The following is a 13,118-nucleotide window of genomic DNA, read 5'->3' on the forward strand; positions in this document are numbered from 1 at the left end:
GGGCTCTGACCCCCCCCAGACCCTTATAAAGTGACCTCCCCTCTCTAAGCTCCTGGCTGAATCAGCACCTGGGAGATTGGGGACGTTATTAATCATAGTAATCCCTGGTGTGGCAAGGGGGGGCCTAATTGGCTTCCCAAGAGAGGCCAAGGTGACTCAGGTGGAAGCCTAGGGTTGGGGAGGGGAGGTGCTGGGAACCTCAGGGAAGGGAAGCATGCCTAGCCTGCCCCCTCCCTTTTGTTCCCCAGAAATCTCTGCCCATCTCAGCCTGATGGCCTTGGTCTGGCATTGAGACCTCAGATTCCCAGCCCATTACCCTCTGGCTTAGTATGAGCTGCCTTCATCTTTTTTCTGACTGGACCATGAACTCTGAGAGGGCAGAGGCTCTGGTTATTCTTTCAGTCTCTCAGCCCTTTACCTATTCCTCCCCCACCCAGGTCACCTCCTGGCTCATCCTGTTGCTGGACACCGACACCAGCCCTTCTCGCCAGATTACGAGCTTCATGAGGGCAGGGGCCACATCCTGCCAGACACACAGCCTGGCACAGCCCAGGAGCGCAGCAAATATCTGTTGCGTTGATCGGGAATTCACTTACGCACTTGTTTATCAAACATTTATGTGCAGTCCACTGGGGATACAAAGATTGAGAAAGAGGAGCTTGCAGGCTTAGGAGGACGCTGATGTGGGAAGAACAGACCCCAGCCCAGGAAGGGGAGGTGGCCTGCTTGGGGGAGGCATCCAGAGAGGCAATGTTTGGGTCTTTGAGAGGGGGAAGCACTTTGCCAGGTTGCCAAGTGGGGAAGACAGTGCACACTAGAGACAGGCTGGGCAGAGGCCGGAGGCCCGCCTAGGCTGTGGCTGCACATGGGCTGGGGCCAGCTCTGATGCCAAGCTGAAGAACCTGGCTTTATCTGGAGGGCAGTGGGCAGATCTCAGGGACAGAGGTGGCACAAATGCCCCCACAGTTGGATTGAAGGGAGTAAAGGTGGAGGAAGAGACCAGGGAAGGGTGTGATGGAAGCAGGGAGGGGACAGAGGCTCTCAGGGATCCCGGAGCAAGGCCTTGCATCCAGGAGCCAGACTGTGTTCCAAGTCCTGTGCTGGGCCCACATCACTGCAGTGAGGGAGGCAGGTGGGGGCTCCGCCTCCTGGGGACTCCAGTGTGAAAGGGATGCAGACCCTGGAAACAGGGATGGCTGGATATCGCAGCACACGGGGCATGTCTGGGGATGTCCAGTCAGACTGGACTGGGACAGTGGGCTTTGGCTATAGTGTGACAAGTAACCCCATGAGGGTGGGTCCCAGGACAGCGGGATAAGCTTTGGGGGCACATGGAAGACCAATATGGACAGGCTCCCCTAATCTGTCACAGGAGTGCGACGACACCTCCTAGGAATAAAGGGGGCAGCTGGAAGTGGCCAGCATGCAGGGTACTTGATGACCATCATCCAGACACAAATGCGTATCGACCCAGTTGCTCGGTTCTGGGAGATGCAGTGGACAAGGACCAAGCACATGTCTGCAAGGAATGTTCCATTACAAACAGTAATGAAACAAAAAAGAGAGAGAGAGAGAGAGAAAAGTTCAGATCATGGCCCACTCCCAACACCCAGCACACTGTAATCTAGAAGGTCTCATTGAGAAGGTAAAGTCTGAGCCGAGAACTCAGTGATGGAGGCAGCCAGCCCCGCCGAGACCTGGGGCAGAGACATCTGCGCAGAGGAAACAGCAAGGGCAAAGGCCATCCCTTAAGCTTTCTGATACCCAATCTCTCTTCCCTCCTGGGTGTCCTAGACCTGTCTGCTCAAAAAAGTGCACCCCTTTCCCTCTAGCCCAGCTGGGGCTCCAGACCCCTTCCTGTCCGGGCCCACACACAGAGGGCTGGTGAAATACGTGTTGGTGGAGTCAATGCAGAGGGTGGCCTGGCGGGCTGGGTGGGTGTGACCTCTTGCGGTGTCAGGCACTTGGCCCAGTGATTAGGCCCAATGCTACTGAGGTCGAGATGGAGGGTTTGATTCTGACAGAGTCTGGCCCCTGGTAGCCAAAAGGAAGGAGCAGCACTGGATTCCTTGAATCAAATCTGGCTCCCCCACAGCCCCATCCTGGCTGGGCTGAGCCGTTGACCCTTGACCTCAGCATCTTCCTGTCACTTCCTTATGTTTATGACAGTCTAGAAGCTTTTAATTCATGTTCTGTTCATGTGTTTTCAGTCCATCTTCCAGGATGTAACGTGAGCCCGCAGGGTGGGCTGGGATCTGTTTGGCTCACCACAGGCCCCCAGAGCCCAGCAGGGTTCCCCGACGTGGAGCAATTGTGAGTCATTTCCTAGAGCCCAAGGAGGAGCTGGGGTTTCTGTCCGTGTTGTTCACTGAGGTATCTCCAGGGCCGGCACATGACAGGTACTCAATAAACATTTATGGAATCATTGAATGAATCTAAGTTACCCCAGGAACTATTTCCCCTCTCTAAATCTCAGGCTCCTCTTCTGTAAGATAGTTGAATAATCCCACCTTGACAGGGCGAAGTGATGGGGAATTAAAGGCCATCACTGACATCATATTGCTCTGTATTCCAGAAAGCATGAGAAATATATTTTTAAAGATTTTATTTATTTATTTATTTATTTATTTGACAGAGGAGGAGGGAGGGACAGCGGGAGAGAAACATCATTGTGTGGTTGCCTCTCACGCACCCCCTACTGGGGACCTGGCCAGAAACCCAGGCATGTGCCTTGACTGGGAATCGAACTGGTAACCCTTTGGTTTGCAGGCCGGCACTTACTCCACTGAGCCACACCAGCCAGGGCTAAATAATTTTTTTAAAAAGCTCTTTGTTCAGGGAGTATGCTAAAAGGTCATTAGAAGTCACCTACTCTGACCTTTCCTACTGAATTTTAAGTGGGGAGACTGAGGCCCAGAGTCAGCAGTGAATTGGCCAAGTCATGTGACAAATCAGTGACAGCCCAGCCATAACCTACTTACCTGCCTGGCCATGTCTCCTCCAGCACTAAAAACAGCTCTCAGGAGAGATCTGCCAGTCCTTCACACCATGGCATAAATGACATGAGAGGTTGTACTGGGTAGTGAAAAAGGCCCAGGACTGAGTCACACAGGCCTGGGGCCACAGTGGTGGCCCTGAGGGCAGGGAGCACCCCTGGCCCTGCATCACCAGGAGAGTCTGGGAAGTCCACTCCCTCCTGTCTCTGGGTCTCGGTTTGCCAGGCCTAGGGAACTTCGGGGATCCACACCCGTCTACAGAGTAAGTAAGCCGGGGCTGTTTTTCCCACTAAGGCCTGCCTCACGGATCTTCAGACCTCACAGCTTAGGTTTTCTGGTCCTCCCTCCTGGGCATGGCCCCTTTATACCCACGCTTTCATCCAGACTGAGGCTCTGCAGCCATACAACTGTGGTGCAGCCCAGCCTCCTCCTTTCCCTGTGCCTCAGTTTCCTAATTTGGTGCCTGCAGTGATCAGTGAGCTTTGCTAAAACTGTGATCCTCTTCTGAGTCTCAGGGAGCTCACATCCTTGGAGAGCCCCCACACCCCCAACTCCACAAACCAGCTCTCCCCCACATTCATTTTCTACTCAGTACTTGTTGCTATCAGCAACTGTCCTATTTGTCTTCTCACTGACTCACTGTCCATCTCTCTCTAGAACGCAGGGCTGACCCAGCCTGTCTTTGCTGCATTCTGAGCTTGTAGCCCAGAGTAGGTGCTCAATAAATATCTGTTGAATAAATGAACAACTCCCCTGGCCCCTGTGGGGAGGCCTCACTCTCCCCTGAACACAGAGGAAATAGGTTCAAAGGATTGAGGTTCCTCAGTAGAGCTGGAATTGAACCTGGGCCATCTAACTTCTCAGCTAAAGCTCTTTTGTCTCCGTCTCCAGGTCAGGTCGTCCAGAGAGGGACCCAGAGCATGCCAGTGATCAAACCTGAGTGTGGGTGACTTTCTGAGACATTGCCCCTTCAGCTTCTCTCTCAGCCAGGCTGAGAACAAGCTGTGAGGAGCTGTGAGTGGTGAGCCTGGGGGGCCTGGGGTTGACTGTCTCCGAAGACTGACATCGCCATCTTGGGGCTTCCCCAGCCCTGCCCCTCTGGGAGCCCAGGAGCAGGGCTCTGACTTGGCCATGGAGGATTAGCAGGCATGGCACAAATAGCTCTTAAGCCTCTGCATGGAAGTGCTGCTGGGTCAGCAGCTTCCTCCTCCTCCTTCCTGCCTCCCCTCACTAGCTTAGCCCCACCTGCCCATGTCGCCAGGCTGCATGAGGCCTTTAGACTGAGCTGAGAATGTCAAGGGGGAAGAATGGAAGGGGACTGACAGACTCTTCTCCCTTTCCATCCTCTTCTTCTCCTATCTCCTCTACCTTCCTCCTTTCTTTCTTTCCTCCCTACTGCAATATTTGCACACACTTCTAGGCACCAGGCCCTGGGCCAGGTACTCAGGACACTGAGATGAATCCTACACAGTCCCTGCCCTCAAGAAGCTCCTGGTCTCAGGGGACAGCATACAAGGGGAAAATTAATAACCATGAGAGGTGGGAATTTGCTCTCAGCCCCAAGTGCTGTCCAGAGGAGCAAGATGTGGCTCAGGAGGGAACCTGGAAGGACACCCAGCCTAAACAGGTGGCCAGCTGGGCCAAGGCCCAGGGAGGGAAAGGCCAGTTGGTGTCAATGGGTGGCAGGGGAGGGAGGGATGATTAGAAGTCCGGTGCTAGTGGGCCGGCAGCAGGGGGCACTGACAGCAGCCAGCAGGGGAGGGGCATCATCAGGTCCCCAGTTTAGGAAGATGTTTTGGAGTCTGGGTGGAAGAATATCAGGGAGAACTGGGGTGAGTGTCTGGCCCAGGGTGAGAGTCCCACCCAATAGTAGCCTCTTTGCTGGGGCTCCTACTTGTCCCAAGGGCAGGGCTGACCCAAGTGGAAGGCCATCTGGCAGTTGCAGTTGGCAGAAACCTTGGAAAAGCAGCACCTGTTCGAGAGCTACAGAGGCTCTGGCCTTTGGTAGCCTCGCTGGGGACAGATGGAAACACCCAACTGACTGAGGCCTGGCTAGAGCCAGACCCACTTAAAGTCCGGCCCAGGGCTCTTTCTGGGCCACACAATGCCTCCTCTTCCTATCTTCTTCCAAGAATGTGGGAACGGTGCTGAGGACTGGAGACAAGAGGTCAGGAGAAGGTCATAGCCTCAACCACTCCCAAGCTGTGCAGCCTGCAGCGGCCATTCCTCCCTCAGGGCCGCATTCTCCTCTTAGTGAAATGGGCACCTTGGGGTCCCTGCGGGGCCTTCTTCATCACAGTATGTGAGGGGTCCCCATTGTCAACAGATAGAGCCTGAGGCCTGAATCTCAGTGTCAGAGCTGGAGGAGGCCCTTTGGTACATATCAGAAAAACTGAGCCTTGGAGAGAGGACTGGACTTGGTCAGGACCCCACCCAGGTTGGCACAGGAGAGGAATAAAGCAAAGGCTGCTTTATTCTGGGTGTGAATCTTGTCTTGGCTTAATAAATATTTCCTAAATGAAATAAAACATCACTGAGCCTCAGTTTCATCATCTTTATAATGGGCATCCTTGCAGGCCACTGAGGATTAAATAAGATGATGTGTGGAAAGGGCTTAGCACAGAATCTGGCATTCAGTAAGCACTTGATTTAATGGCAGCTACAGCGATTGTTTCTCAGACGCAGGCCTCCAGAGCTCAGCGTCTCTGTGGCAGCAGAACCTGGCAAGGCACACATGCATTTTTGTGTTATTCAGCTGAAAGATGAATGCTGGAGTCTCAAGCTCGGGGCCCTCCCTCTGCTGTAGCCACGGACCATCTGATCTGTCACTATGATTGACATCTTCCTGTCGGGTGGCTGGGGCTGTTTTCTCCCTCTCCTCTCTTTTTCCCAGCCATATGCAAATGATTTTTGGTTCAAGTAATGTGCTAATGGAAATCCTAACACATTAATAAATGTTTAGCGAGAGAGAGCATGCATGATCATAAGTAATTAGACACTCAACGGAGGAGTTCTGTTGGCACAACTGTCTGGCTCCCTTTCTTCGTTTTCCTCCATCATCTCCAAAGAGACATGCAGAGGGAGGCCGGGAGGAGCGGGTGGGGCAGGGGTCCAGCTCCTGCACTCACCACTGGCTGGCTGCTGCAGCTGCTCCCCGCTCCATCCCTCCAGTGGGGATCTTTGTCATGCTCTGCCCACTTCACAGATGCTGTCCTAAGGTTATCAGTATCTAATCACATGGATGGTTTTTGACTTGGTCCCCTTCTCCTGCGGCCAGGACTTTGCGGGGAGTGCTTGCTTGCTCACTCCCTCCTGGGCAGGGAGAGTGGAGGGTGAAGGGAGCAGAGCCTCAGGGAGAGACAGATCAGGGACTTCCCACCCAGGGCTGGTGGAGCTCCTGTCCCCAGCACTTCCACCCACCCCTGTAGCTGTACAATGCAAATCCTGACCCTTCCTCCCAGAGCTGCTGTGAAGACTCAAACACATGAAGCACACCTGGCACAGGAAATTTCCCCAATAAATATCGGCTATCCCTCCCCAGCTTCTCATCTGCTACCCACCCACGCCCTTGAGCTCTAAATTGGACACTGTTGGTGCTCAGTGGAAGGGACCATAGTAGGACCTCAAACAAAGCCCACTTGTTTCAGGAGCTGGAGGGGAGGAGGAAGCCTCAGGTTGAGTTGGGGCGTCTGTGGTGTTGGGGGGAGGTGGTGAAGGGGGGCCTGACCCCAGCCAGGAAGTCCTACTTCTGGGGGCGGGGCCTTCTTTGCCTTCTTCTTTGGAGCCAGGTATCTTATTTTCTTGCCAAGATGGAGCCCCGTTAAACCAAAATATATAAATAAATAAACTCTGTTCCCCCACTCACTCCCATATTGCCATTTTGATTAGATTAAATTTTAAGAGAACACAAATGTAATGTTCCTCTTGGATCAAATTAGAAACAGGTGCACTTTTGCATAAGGAAATTAAGTTGCAGACAATATGAAGATTTGCTAAAATGCAGACACTGATGAAAATAAGTAGCCCCTTTATTTGTAATTATTGAGGCAATCTGTGTGCAGAGTGTACATGTTAATGGTCTGACAGATCTGCGGACTCCAGCAGGTTGCCATGAACAACTCAGAGCCGTTTTGAAAGTAACAGATTTTTTTTAAGCAAATATATGTACATTCTCTTCTCCATCTCCTGGTGCTATTTACAAGGTATGAAATGCCATAAATAGAAATTCTGTGGTCACACAGACCCCTTCCTTAAAAAAAACCACAAAACTTCATCTGGGCAGAACACACGTTCTAGCAGTTTAACTCTTTCTTCCGTCTACTGCAAGGCGGCCCAGAGGGAGAGGGTGGTCCCCAGGGTGCAGTCACGGGCTGGGGTCCTCGATGTGCCTCCGGCAGTATGGACAGCAGGTGTGCTGAAGCACTAGCAGCTCGTAGTCCTCTGAGTGGAACATCTGAAGAGAGACAGCTGTGACCCTGGGCAGCAGCTCTGGGTGTGCGGCAGCCCCAGCCTGGCCCGGAGTGCTGCTCCTCCCGGGGGGAGGGGCTCAGCAGTGAGTCAGGGTTAGAACACCAGATCTAGGACTCCTTTGTCCAAACACAGGAGGGAAGGGGGAAGGGTATGTTGCCCCTTGTTTTCTAAATAAAGTTCAGAGGTAAATCACACTTTCCTAGCCCTCCCAGATGAAGGGCTGATGCAGAGTCAGCCCAGGGTCAGGGGCAAGATCATTCCAGATAGCGCAAGGGAAGCATGCCAGAGGGAGGACAGCGGAGTCCCTTTTCCCAACTGAGCCTTGGCTCCTCAGGTGTCACCTGTGCTCCTCCCAGAGGCCCAGCTCCCCCGAAGGGACATTCAGGAAATGGAAAAGCAACAGAAAGAAACTGGACACTGCACGTGAGCTGCAGGCAGTGGGCGCGGTACCTGGAAGCAGGATGGGCACATGGTGATGGAGGCGTCGGGCAGGAGGGAGCGGAAGTACTGCCACTGCAGGGGAGGGGGCCAGCGCTTGATGAGGACGTCCCGACGGCTCATGGAGCGCAGCACGGACCGACTCACCACCACGGGCACAAACTCCGAGCCACCTTGCTGTAGGGTGGGCGGGCGGGAGTCAGGGAGCACTGGTGCCCTCACGCAGCCACAGTGACATGTTTCTGTGACATGGGTCACAGTCCCAGAATCTTTGGGAGTGGCCAGGAAGGACCCCAGAGACTTCCCCTGCCAAATACCTGGACAGAACCCTGTCATGTCATGTAGCCCCCTGTTGGCCATCTCTGATGACAGAAAGCCCACCACCTCCTCTTCCCCAGCAGTCCTGACAGGAAGCAGGTTCTCCTCACACCAAGGTGTGGACAGAAGGGACCTAAGACCACCCTCCCAACAGGCTTTGCTGGCCTCGGCAGCCCGTCACTCACAGAGGCACCCTCACCTCAAAGCTCAGCTTTGCAGTGAATGGGTCGTCATCGCCCATGGAGTCCATGCTCTCGTCCAGTCTTAGCGTCTGGGAATCTGGGAGTCTGGTCAAGGACAGAACCTGAGGCTGAATGGCAAACAGGCCCCACCTTCTGCCCGTGTTGAGACTCACAGGAGCTCTGCCCAGGCCTCCCGTGTCTCCCTGAGGCTCCGGGGAAGAGTGGCAGGGCTGGTGGCATAGGTTTCCAGATGGAGGACTGGAGGGGACACAGGCCAGGGAGCAAACAGCCCTGGTCACACACTAGGTGGGACTAGGTCCCAGTGCACATGTGGGGGAAGAGGGAAAAGGACTCTGAGGGGCTCTCTGCTGCCCCACAGGGACCAGGCCATGGCTCCCAAGGGCCTGCCAGCCAGAAGCACCCTGTGAACAGAGGCCTGCAGGTCTGCTGTGTGTAGCTGTCAAATGGGCCAGTGCATTGGCGGTTCCTGGAGAAATACTCAGCAGTAGCCAGGTGGTTTGCAGGCACCTGAGATGGCATTTCATGCTCAAGGGAGTGAGAGCTCCTACAGATCCCAAGCTTGGCCAGATTGGGCTGAAGGTCCCCAGGGAGCCGCTGCCTCTGCCAGGCAGCGGAGGAGGAGCTGAGGTGAGGCCAGGACAGCGGGGCTTCCATGAGAAAGGCCCCCCGACCAGAGGCCTCTGGTGCCGAGTCAGGTACAGGGTGTGCCCCACACTGCAGCAAGAGTCCAACGTAAGCAGATGTGCATGTGCAGAGGCTAGTGTGTGGACACAGTTTATGTCTCCCTTCTGGAGCTCCCTGGGTTTTCCTTTCTCTGTTCCTCTAAATAAGGTTCATGAGCCAGTGGCATTGGCATTACCTGAAAGCTCGTAGAAACGCAGGCTCCTGCCCCACCCAGAGCTGCTGACCCAGGTGCCATGTGCTAGCAGTGCCCCAGGGGAGGAGGGTACACACAGAAGCCCTCCTCCTGTGCTTAGTGGGACAGCGAACACGCTCCTGAGCACAGAGAGAAGCTGAGGTGTGGCTTTTGGCCCAAGGTGTTTCAGCAAGGGTGTGCCCAGCAGGTTTTGGCTAATATTCTGGGAGAAGTGTGACTCTTTCTAGGGGGTTACAAGGCTGATGGGATATAGGGTTGGCACTGCTAGTGGGGATGGGTGGGTGCTGCCTAGGGATGAAGCCACCCAGAGGACAGCAGACCCAAGGGGAGAGGAGACGGCCACCCCCCTGGTGTTGCTTCAGCACAGGGCCTGGCGGAGTGTCAGTCTGTGGACGGGCTTCTTCACAGCCTTGTGTTTGCTCGGCCTTCCTGAGTCATGCTCTCTGCCTTTTGTACACAAAAATGACCTGATGAGGAGAGCTGAGGACACTGATACAGATGTTATGTGCCAGGTTAGTAGCTCCTCAGCTCTGCACGAGCAGGAGCATGGACGGTGCCTTTTAGGAGCCAGGAGTGGGTGTGGGAGGCCCCCAGGGAATGAAGCACAGATGGACACCAAGGTGCTGTCTCCTCTGCCACATGCCGCTTCTGAACCTGTGGGCCGTCTGCTGTCCCCTCCCACACCTATCCGCACCCTGGTCAGCTCTCTGCCCATTTCTGCCTGTCCCTGCCACCTTGTAGGCCTCTCCGATCACTAGCAATTACCTGCTATATGCCCTTGCCGTACCCGGCTGAGCCATGTCCAAGGCCTCCTCACACCCAGGCCCTGTGCTAGCACACACGGGTCCAGTCCAGTGCCTAGGATACTGTTGCTTGTGATTTCTTGCCATTTGTTCTCACGCTTGTGTCTTGGTGCCTCCAGGTCAATGAGCGAGACGGCTTCTTCATCAGTGATCCCCTCCTCTAGATAGAACTCAACCAGGTGCAGCACCTCTGGAGGACACAGGGCATGGGCAAGGGCCGGGGGAATGGCAACCCGGGAGCATCCGGGGCTGGATGCTCTCGCCAGGCAGCATGAGAGAAGGCAGGAGGGTCACAGAGCTCCCTCCCCAACAGCAGCCTCTCTGAGACCCAGCAGACAAGCAGAAGCAGCAGAGCTACCTCTCCTGCCCGCTGAGTGTCTGGAGGCAGCGGTGGGCTGGGATGGGAATGTGTGCCTGTGTGTATGCGGGTGAGAACTGGGGGCCTTTGTCCCCTCCTCCTTCACCCAGTAGCTGGATGAGCTCCTCTCTGAGGGAAGAGGCAGAGCCTCTGCCCAGCTACTGGGAAGGGGCTTCTGGTCTTACATCAACATAGAAGGGGCTGGGATCTGACAGCCCATCTCAGCCTCCCAGATCAGAGGTCCAACCAGCGGCCTCTATTCCTTGGGCGTTTACGTCCTGCATCACCTCACACGAAGTTCTAAGGAATGGGTGTCTCAGGTCTGGGCAGCACAGCGGGTTCTGTCTCTGGGAACCCTAAAGGACTCTGTGTGTCAGGCGGGGTGGGCGTCACAATGTTCTCAATTTACAAATCAGGACACATCTGGCCAAGAAGCAGTGGAGCCAGCCCAGCCACCATTTACTGGTGCCCGGTCCGCACGAGCCTGACTCACCATAGGAGGAGGCGGAGAAGACGAAGGGCTGGCGGCAGTTGATGCAAACGTTGCCCAGGTTGTTCAGCAGCGGGTTGTTGGTGGAGCAGCGGTAGCATAAGGGCACCAGCTCCTGCAAAAATATAAGCACCACACACTGGGGCCAGGCTGCCCAGAGAAAAGGCCACCTGGGTGGCTGGGGAGGGGGCACTGCACTTGGGGCTGTGCTGTGTGAAGCAGAGGAAGGGCCTCCAGAGACAATGAAGACCTTGGCAGCTGGGCACAAACGCCTCCTTCACAGACAGGGCTCGGCAGCTCTGTTCTCCTGGAGGGACAATACCCAGGGCCGCGTTTACCAGTCATTTATCACGCTCCAGGTACTGTGCTGAGCACATCACCTTACACTGGCTCATTTACCCTCACAGCCTCTCTGGGAAAGCTGTTATGCATGTCCCCATTTGACAGAGGAGGAAACCCAGGCTCAGAAAGAGTGAGACATACTAGGAAATGGTGGGGCTGGGATCTGAAGCCATGTCTGTCTGAGGTCAAGTCTCTGCTATGAGCCTGCAGGAGGAGATTGTGAAAGACAGTAGCTAGTTGGGTTGGAGCAAAGAGCCTAGGGGCACAGGCCGGGCTGTGGATACCCTGGGTAGATCTACTGAAGAGTAATAATCTGGTTCCAAAGAAAGGTGGGCTTGGGCAGGGGCTCCCAGGATGGTGAAGACAGAGCCACCTGGGCACGGAAGTGTGCAGGGAGGCTAGGTGTGGAGCACTGTGGGCTGCACCACAGCAGAAGCAAACCCCTGGGAGGGCTAGGAAGAAGGGAGGGCCGGGCTGTGGGATTCAGGGGAGCCAAGGGCTGCAGCTGGAGCACAAAGTGCTGAGTGGAGACCAGAGGGAGCAAACAGGAAAGCACAGGAGCTGGCAAGCCAGGGCTTAGGCAGGGGCAGGGGCACAGACCCCCGAGAGCATGGCGGCCGTCTTTCAGTGGCTAGGGAAGAAAGCGTCAGGAGAAGTCCAGAGAGGTTGCAGGGGAGACAGGACCTAAGGGGGCCACATCCTCACCTCACTATCATGGAAGGGCTTGGAGCGGATGGTCAGGCTGCCCAGCTCAATGGACTTCTGGAACCTGGCGGGGATCTGCAGGCCCTGTAGCTTGTCATAAGCATGCCGGGCCAGTTTGTAGGCACCCAGCGCCTTACTCTGCTTGGCCAGAGTGAAGAGTGTGTTTCTGCCGATGACACGGTTAAGGACAGCAAAGGCTACACCAGGGCCTGAGCTGGCACTACCTACCCTCAGAGTGAGCCCAGTGCTAGAACACAGCTCGTGCGGGTGCCAAGAGGGCACGGGCAAGAGCCTGAGGAATGCTTTGTTCTTTTGTGGGATGTAAGTATATTTCTCGGATATCAAGGCTCAGGGATATTTTCAGAGATAGACACAGCACAGTTTCATTAATATTTTAAACTTGCTTAGGTTCTCTGGGCCTGCTGATGGCTCATCTTGTACCCTGACCAGGACAAAACGGCTCTCACCACTGTGCCCAGCCTGCCAGCCAAGCCCTCCTGTCCCAGCCCCGTCAGCTGGGGTCTGGTCCCAGACTGCCTGGGAAGCTGCCCACAGGTGTAGCTTGCAGAGGTCACAGGGTGCAGAGCACTTGCCCAAGGGCCATGGTGATTTCTGAGTGGTGCCTCCCTTGCCCTCTGAGGCCTTCTTCTGGGCGACTCATTCTGAGGCTGGCAAGACTTTGTGTTCAGTCTCAGGTCACCTCAAATGTTGACTATGCCCGGGACCAGCCTGTACTTCCTCCCTACCTGACCTGTGAATGTCCTTCCCCACTTCCCCCTGGCAAGCCTCAGCTAAGCACTGAGACCCCAGTTCCATGCCTCCTCCCCACTCTCCTGCCCCTGAGGTCCGCACTCCCCAAACCCCCAGTGTGGCACCTTCCACTCCAGCAGTTACATGAAGGTGAATTTCCTTGTCTATGTTTCCACTGTGAGTCCTCAAAGTCTGGGACTGTGTCAGGAGCCATTTCCAGGTGCCCAGGGGACAGCACAAGGTGAAGCTCAGGGTAGGGGTTCAATGAAACTCTGCTGAAGTAAATGGAACTTGCTGGAAAAGCTGGGTGAAGATCTCACTTCACCTCCGTACCTCTCTATATGCTGGATACTTCTCTGAAACATCTA

At 55.1% G+C, this 13,118-nt stretch overlaps 1 protein-coding gene across 7 annotated transcripts in view; it reads right to left on the reverse strand.

Moving 5' to 3' along the window:
- Positions 1–7,002: 7,002 nt before the first annotated feature.
- IFT122 (intraflagellar transport 122) overlaps positions 7,003–13,118 on the reverse strand; it is a 74,317-nt gene continuing 68,201 nt past the window's right edge. For 5 of the 7 annotated variants that reach the window (XM_028518026.2, XM_036030767.1, XM_028518027.2 and 2 more), the window contains 6 exons: positions 12,001–12,166; positions 10,957–11,068; positions 10,170–10,295; positions 8,422–8,501; positions 7,917–8,081; positions 7,003–7,449 (listed from right to left, as the gene is read on the reverse strand). In XM_028518026.2, the coding sequence (XP_028373827.1) occupies positions 7,360–7,449; positions 7,917–8,081; positions 8,422–8,501; positions 10,170–10,295; positions 10,957–11,068; positions 12,001–12,166 (739 nt within the window). In that variant the 3' untranslated portion in view covers positions 7,003–7,359. The other 2 variants (XM_036030769.1, XM_036030770.1) reach the window with 2 other exon arrangements.

Source organism: Phyllostomus discolor, chromosome 7 (genome assembly GCF_004126475.2).
Source record: "Phyllostomus discolor isolate MPI-MPIP mPhyDis1 chromosome 7, mPhyDis1.pri.v3, whole genome shotgun sequence".
NCBI lineage: Eukaryota > Metazoa > Chordata > Mammalia > Chiroptera > Phyllostomidae > Phyllostomus > Phyllostomus discolor.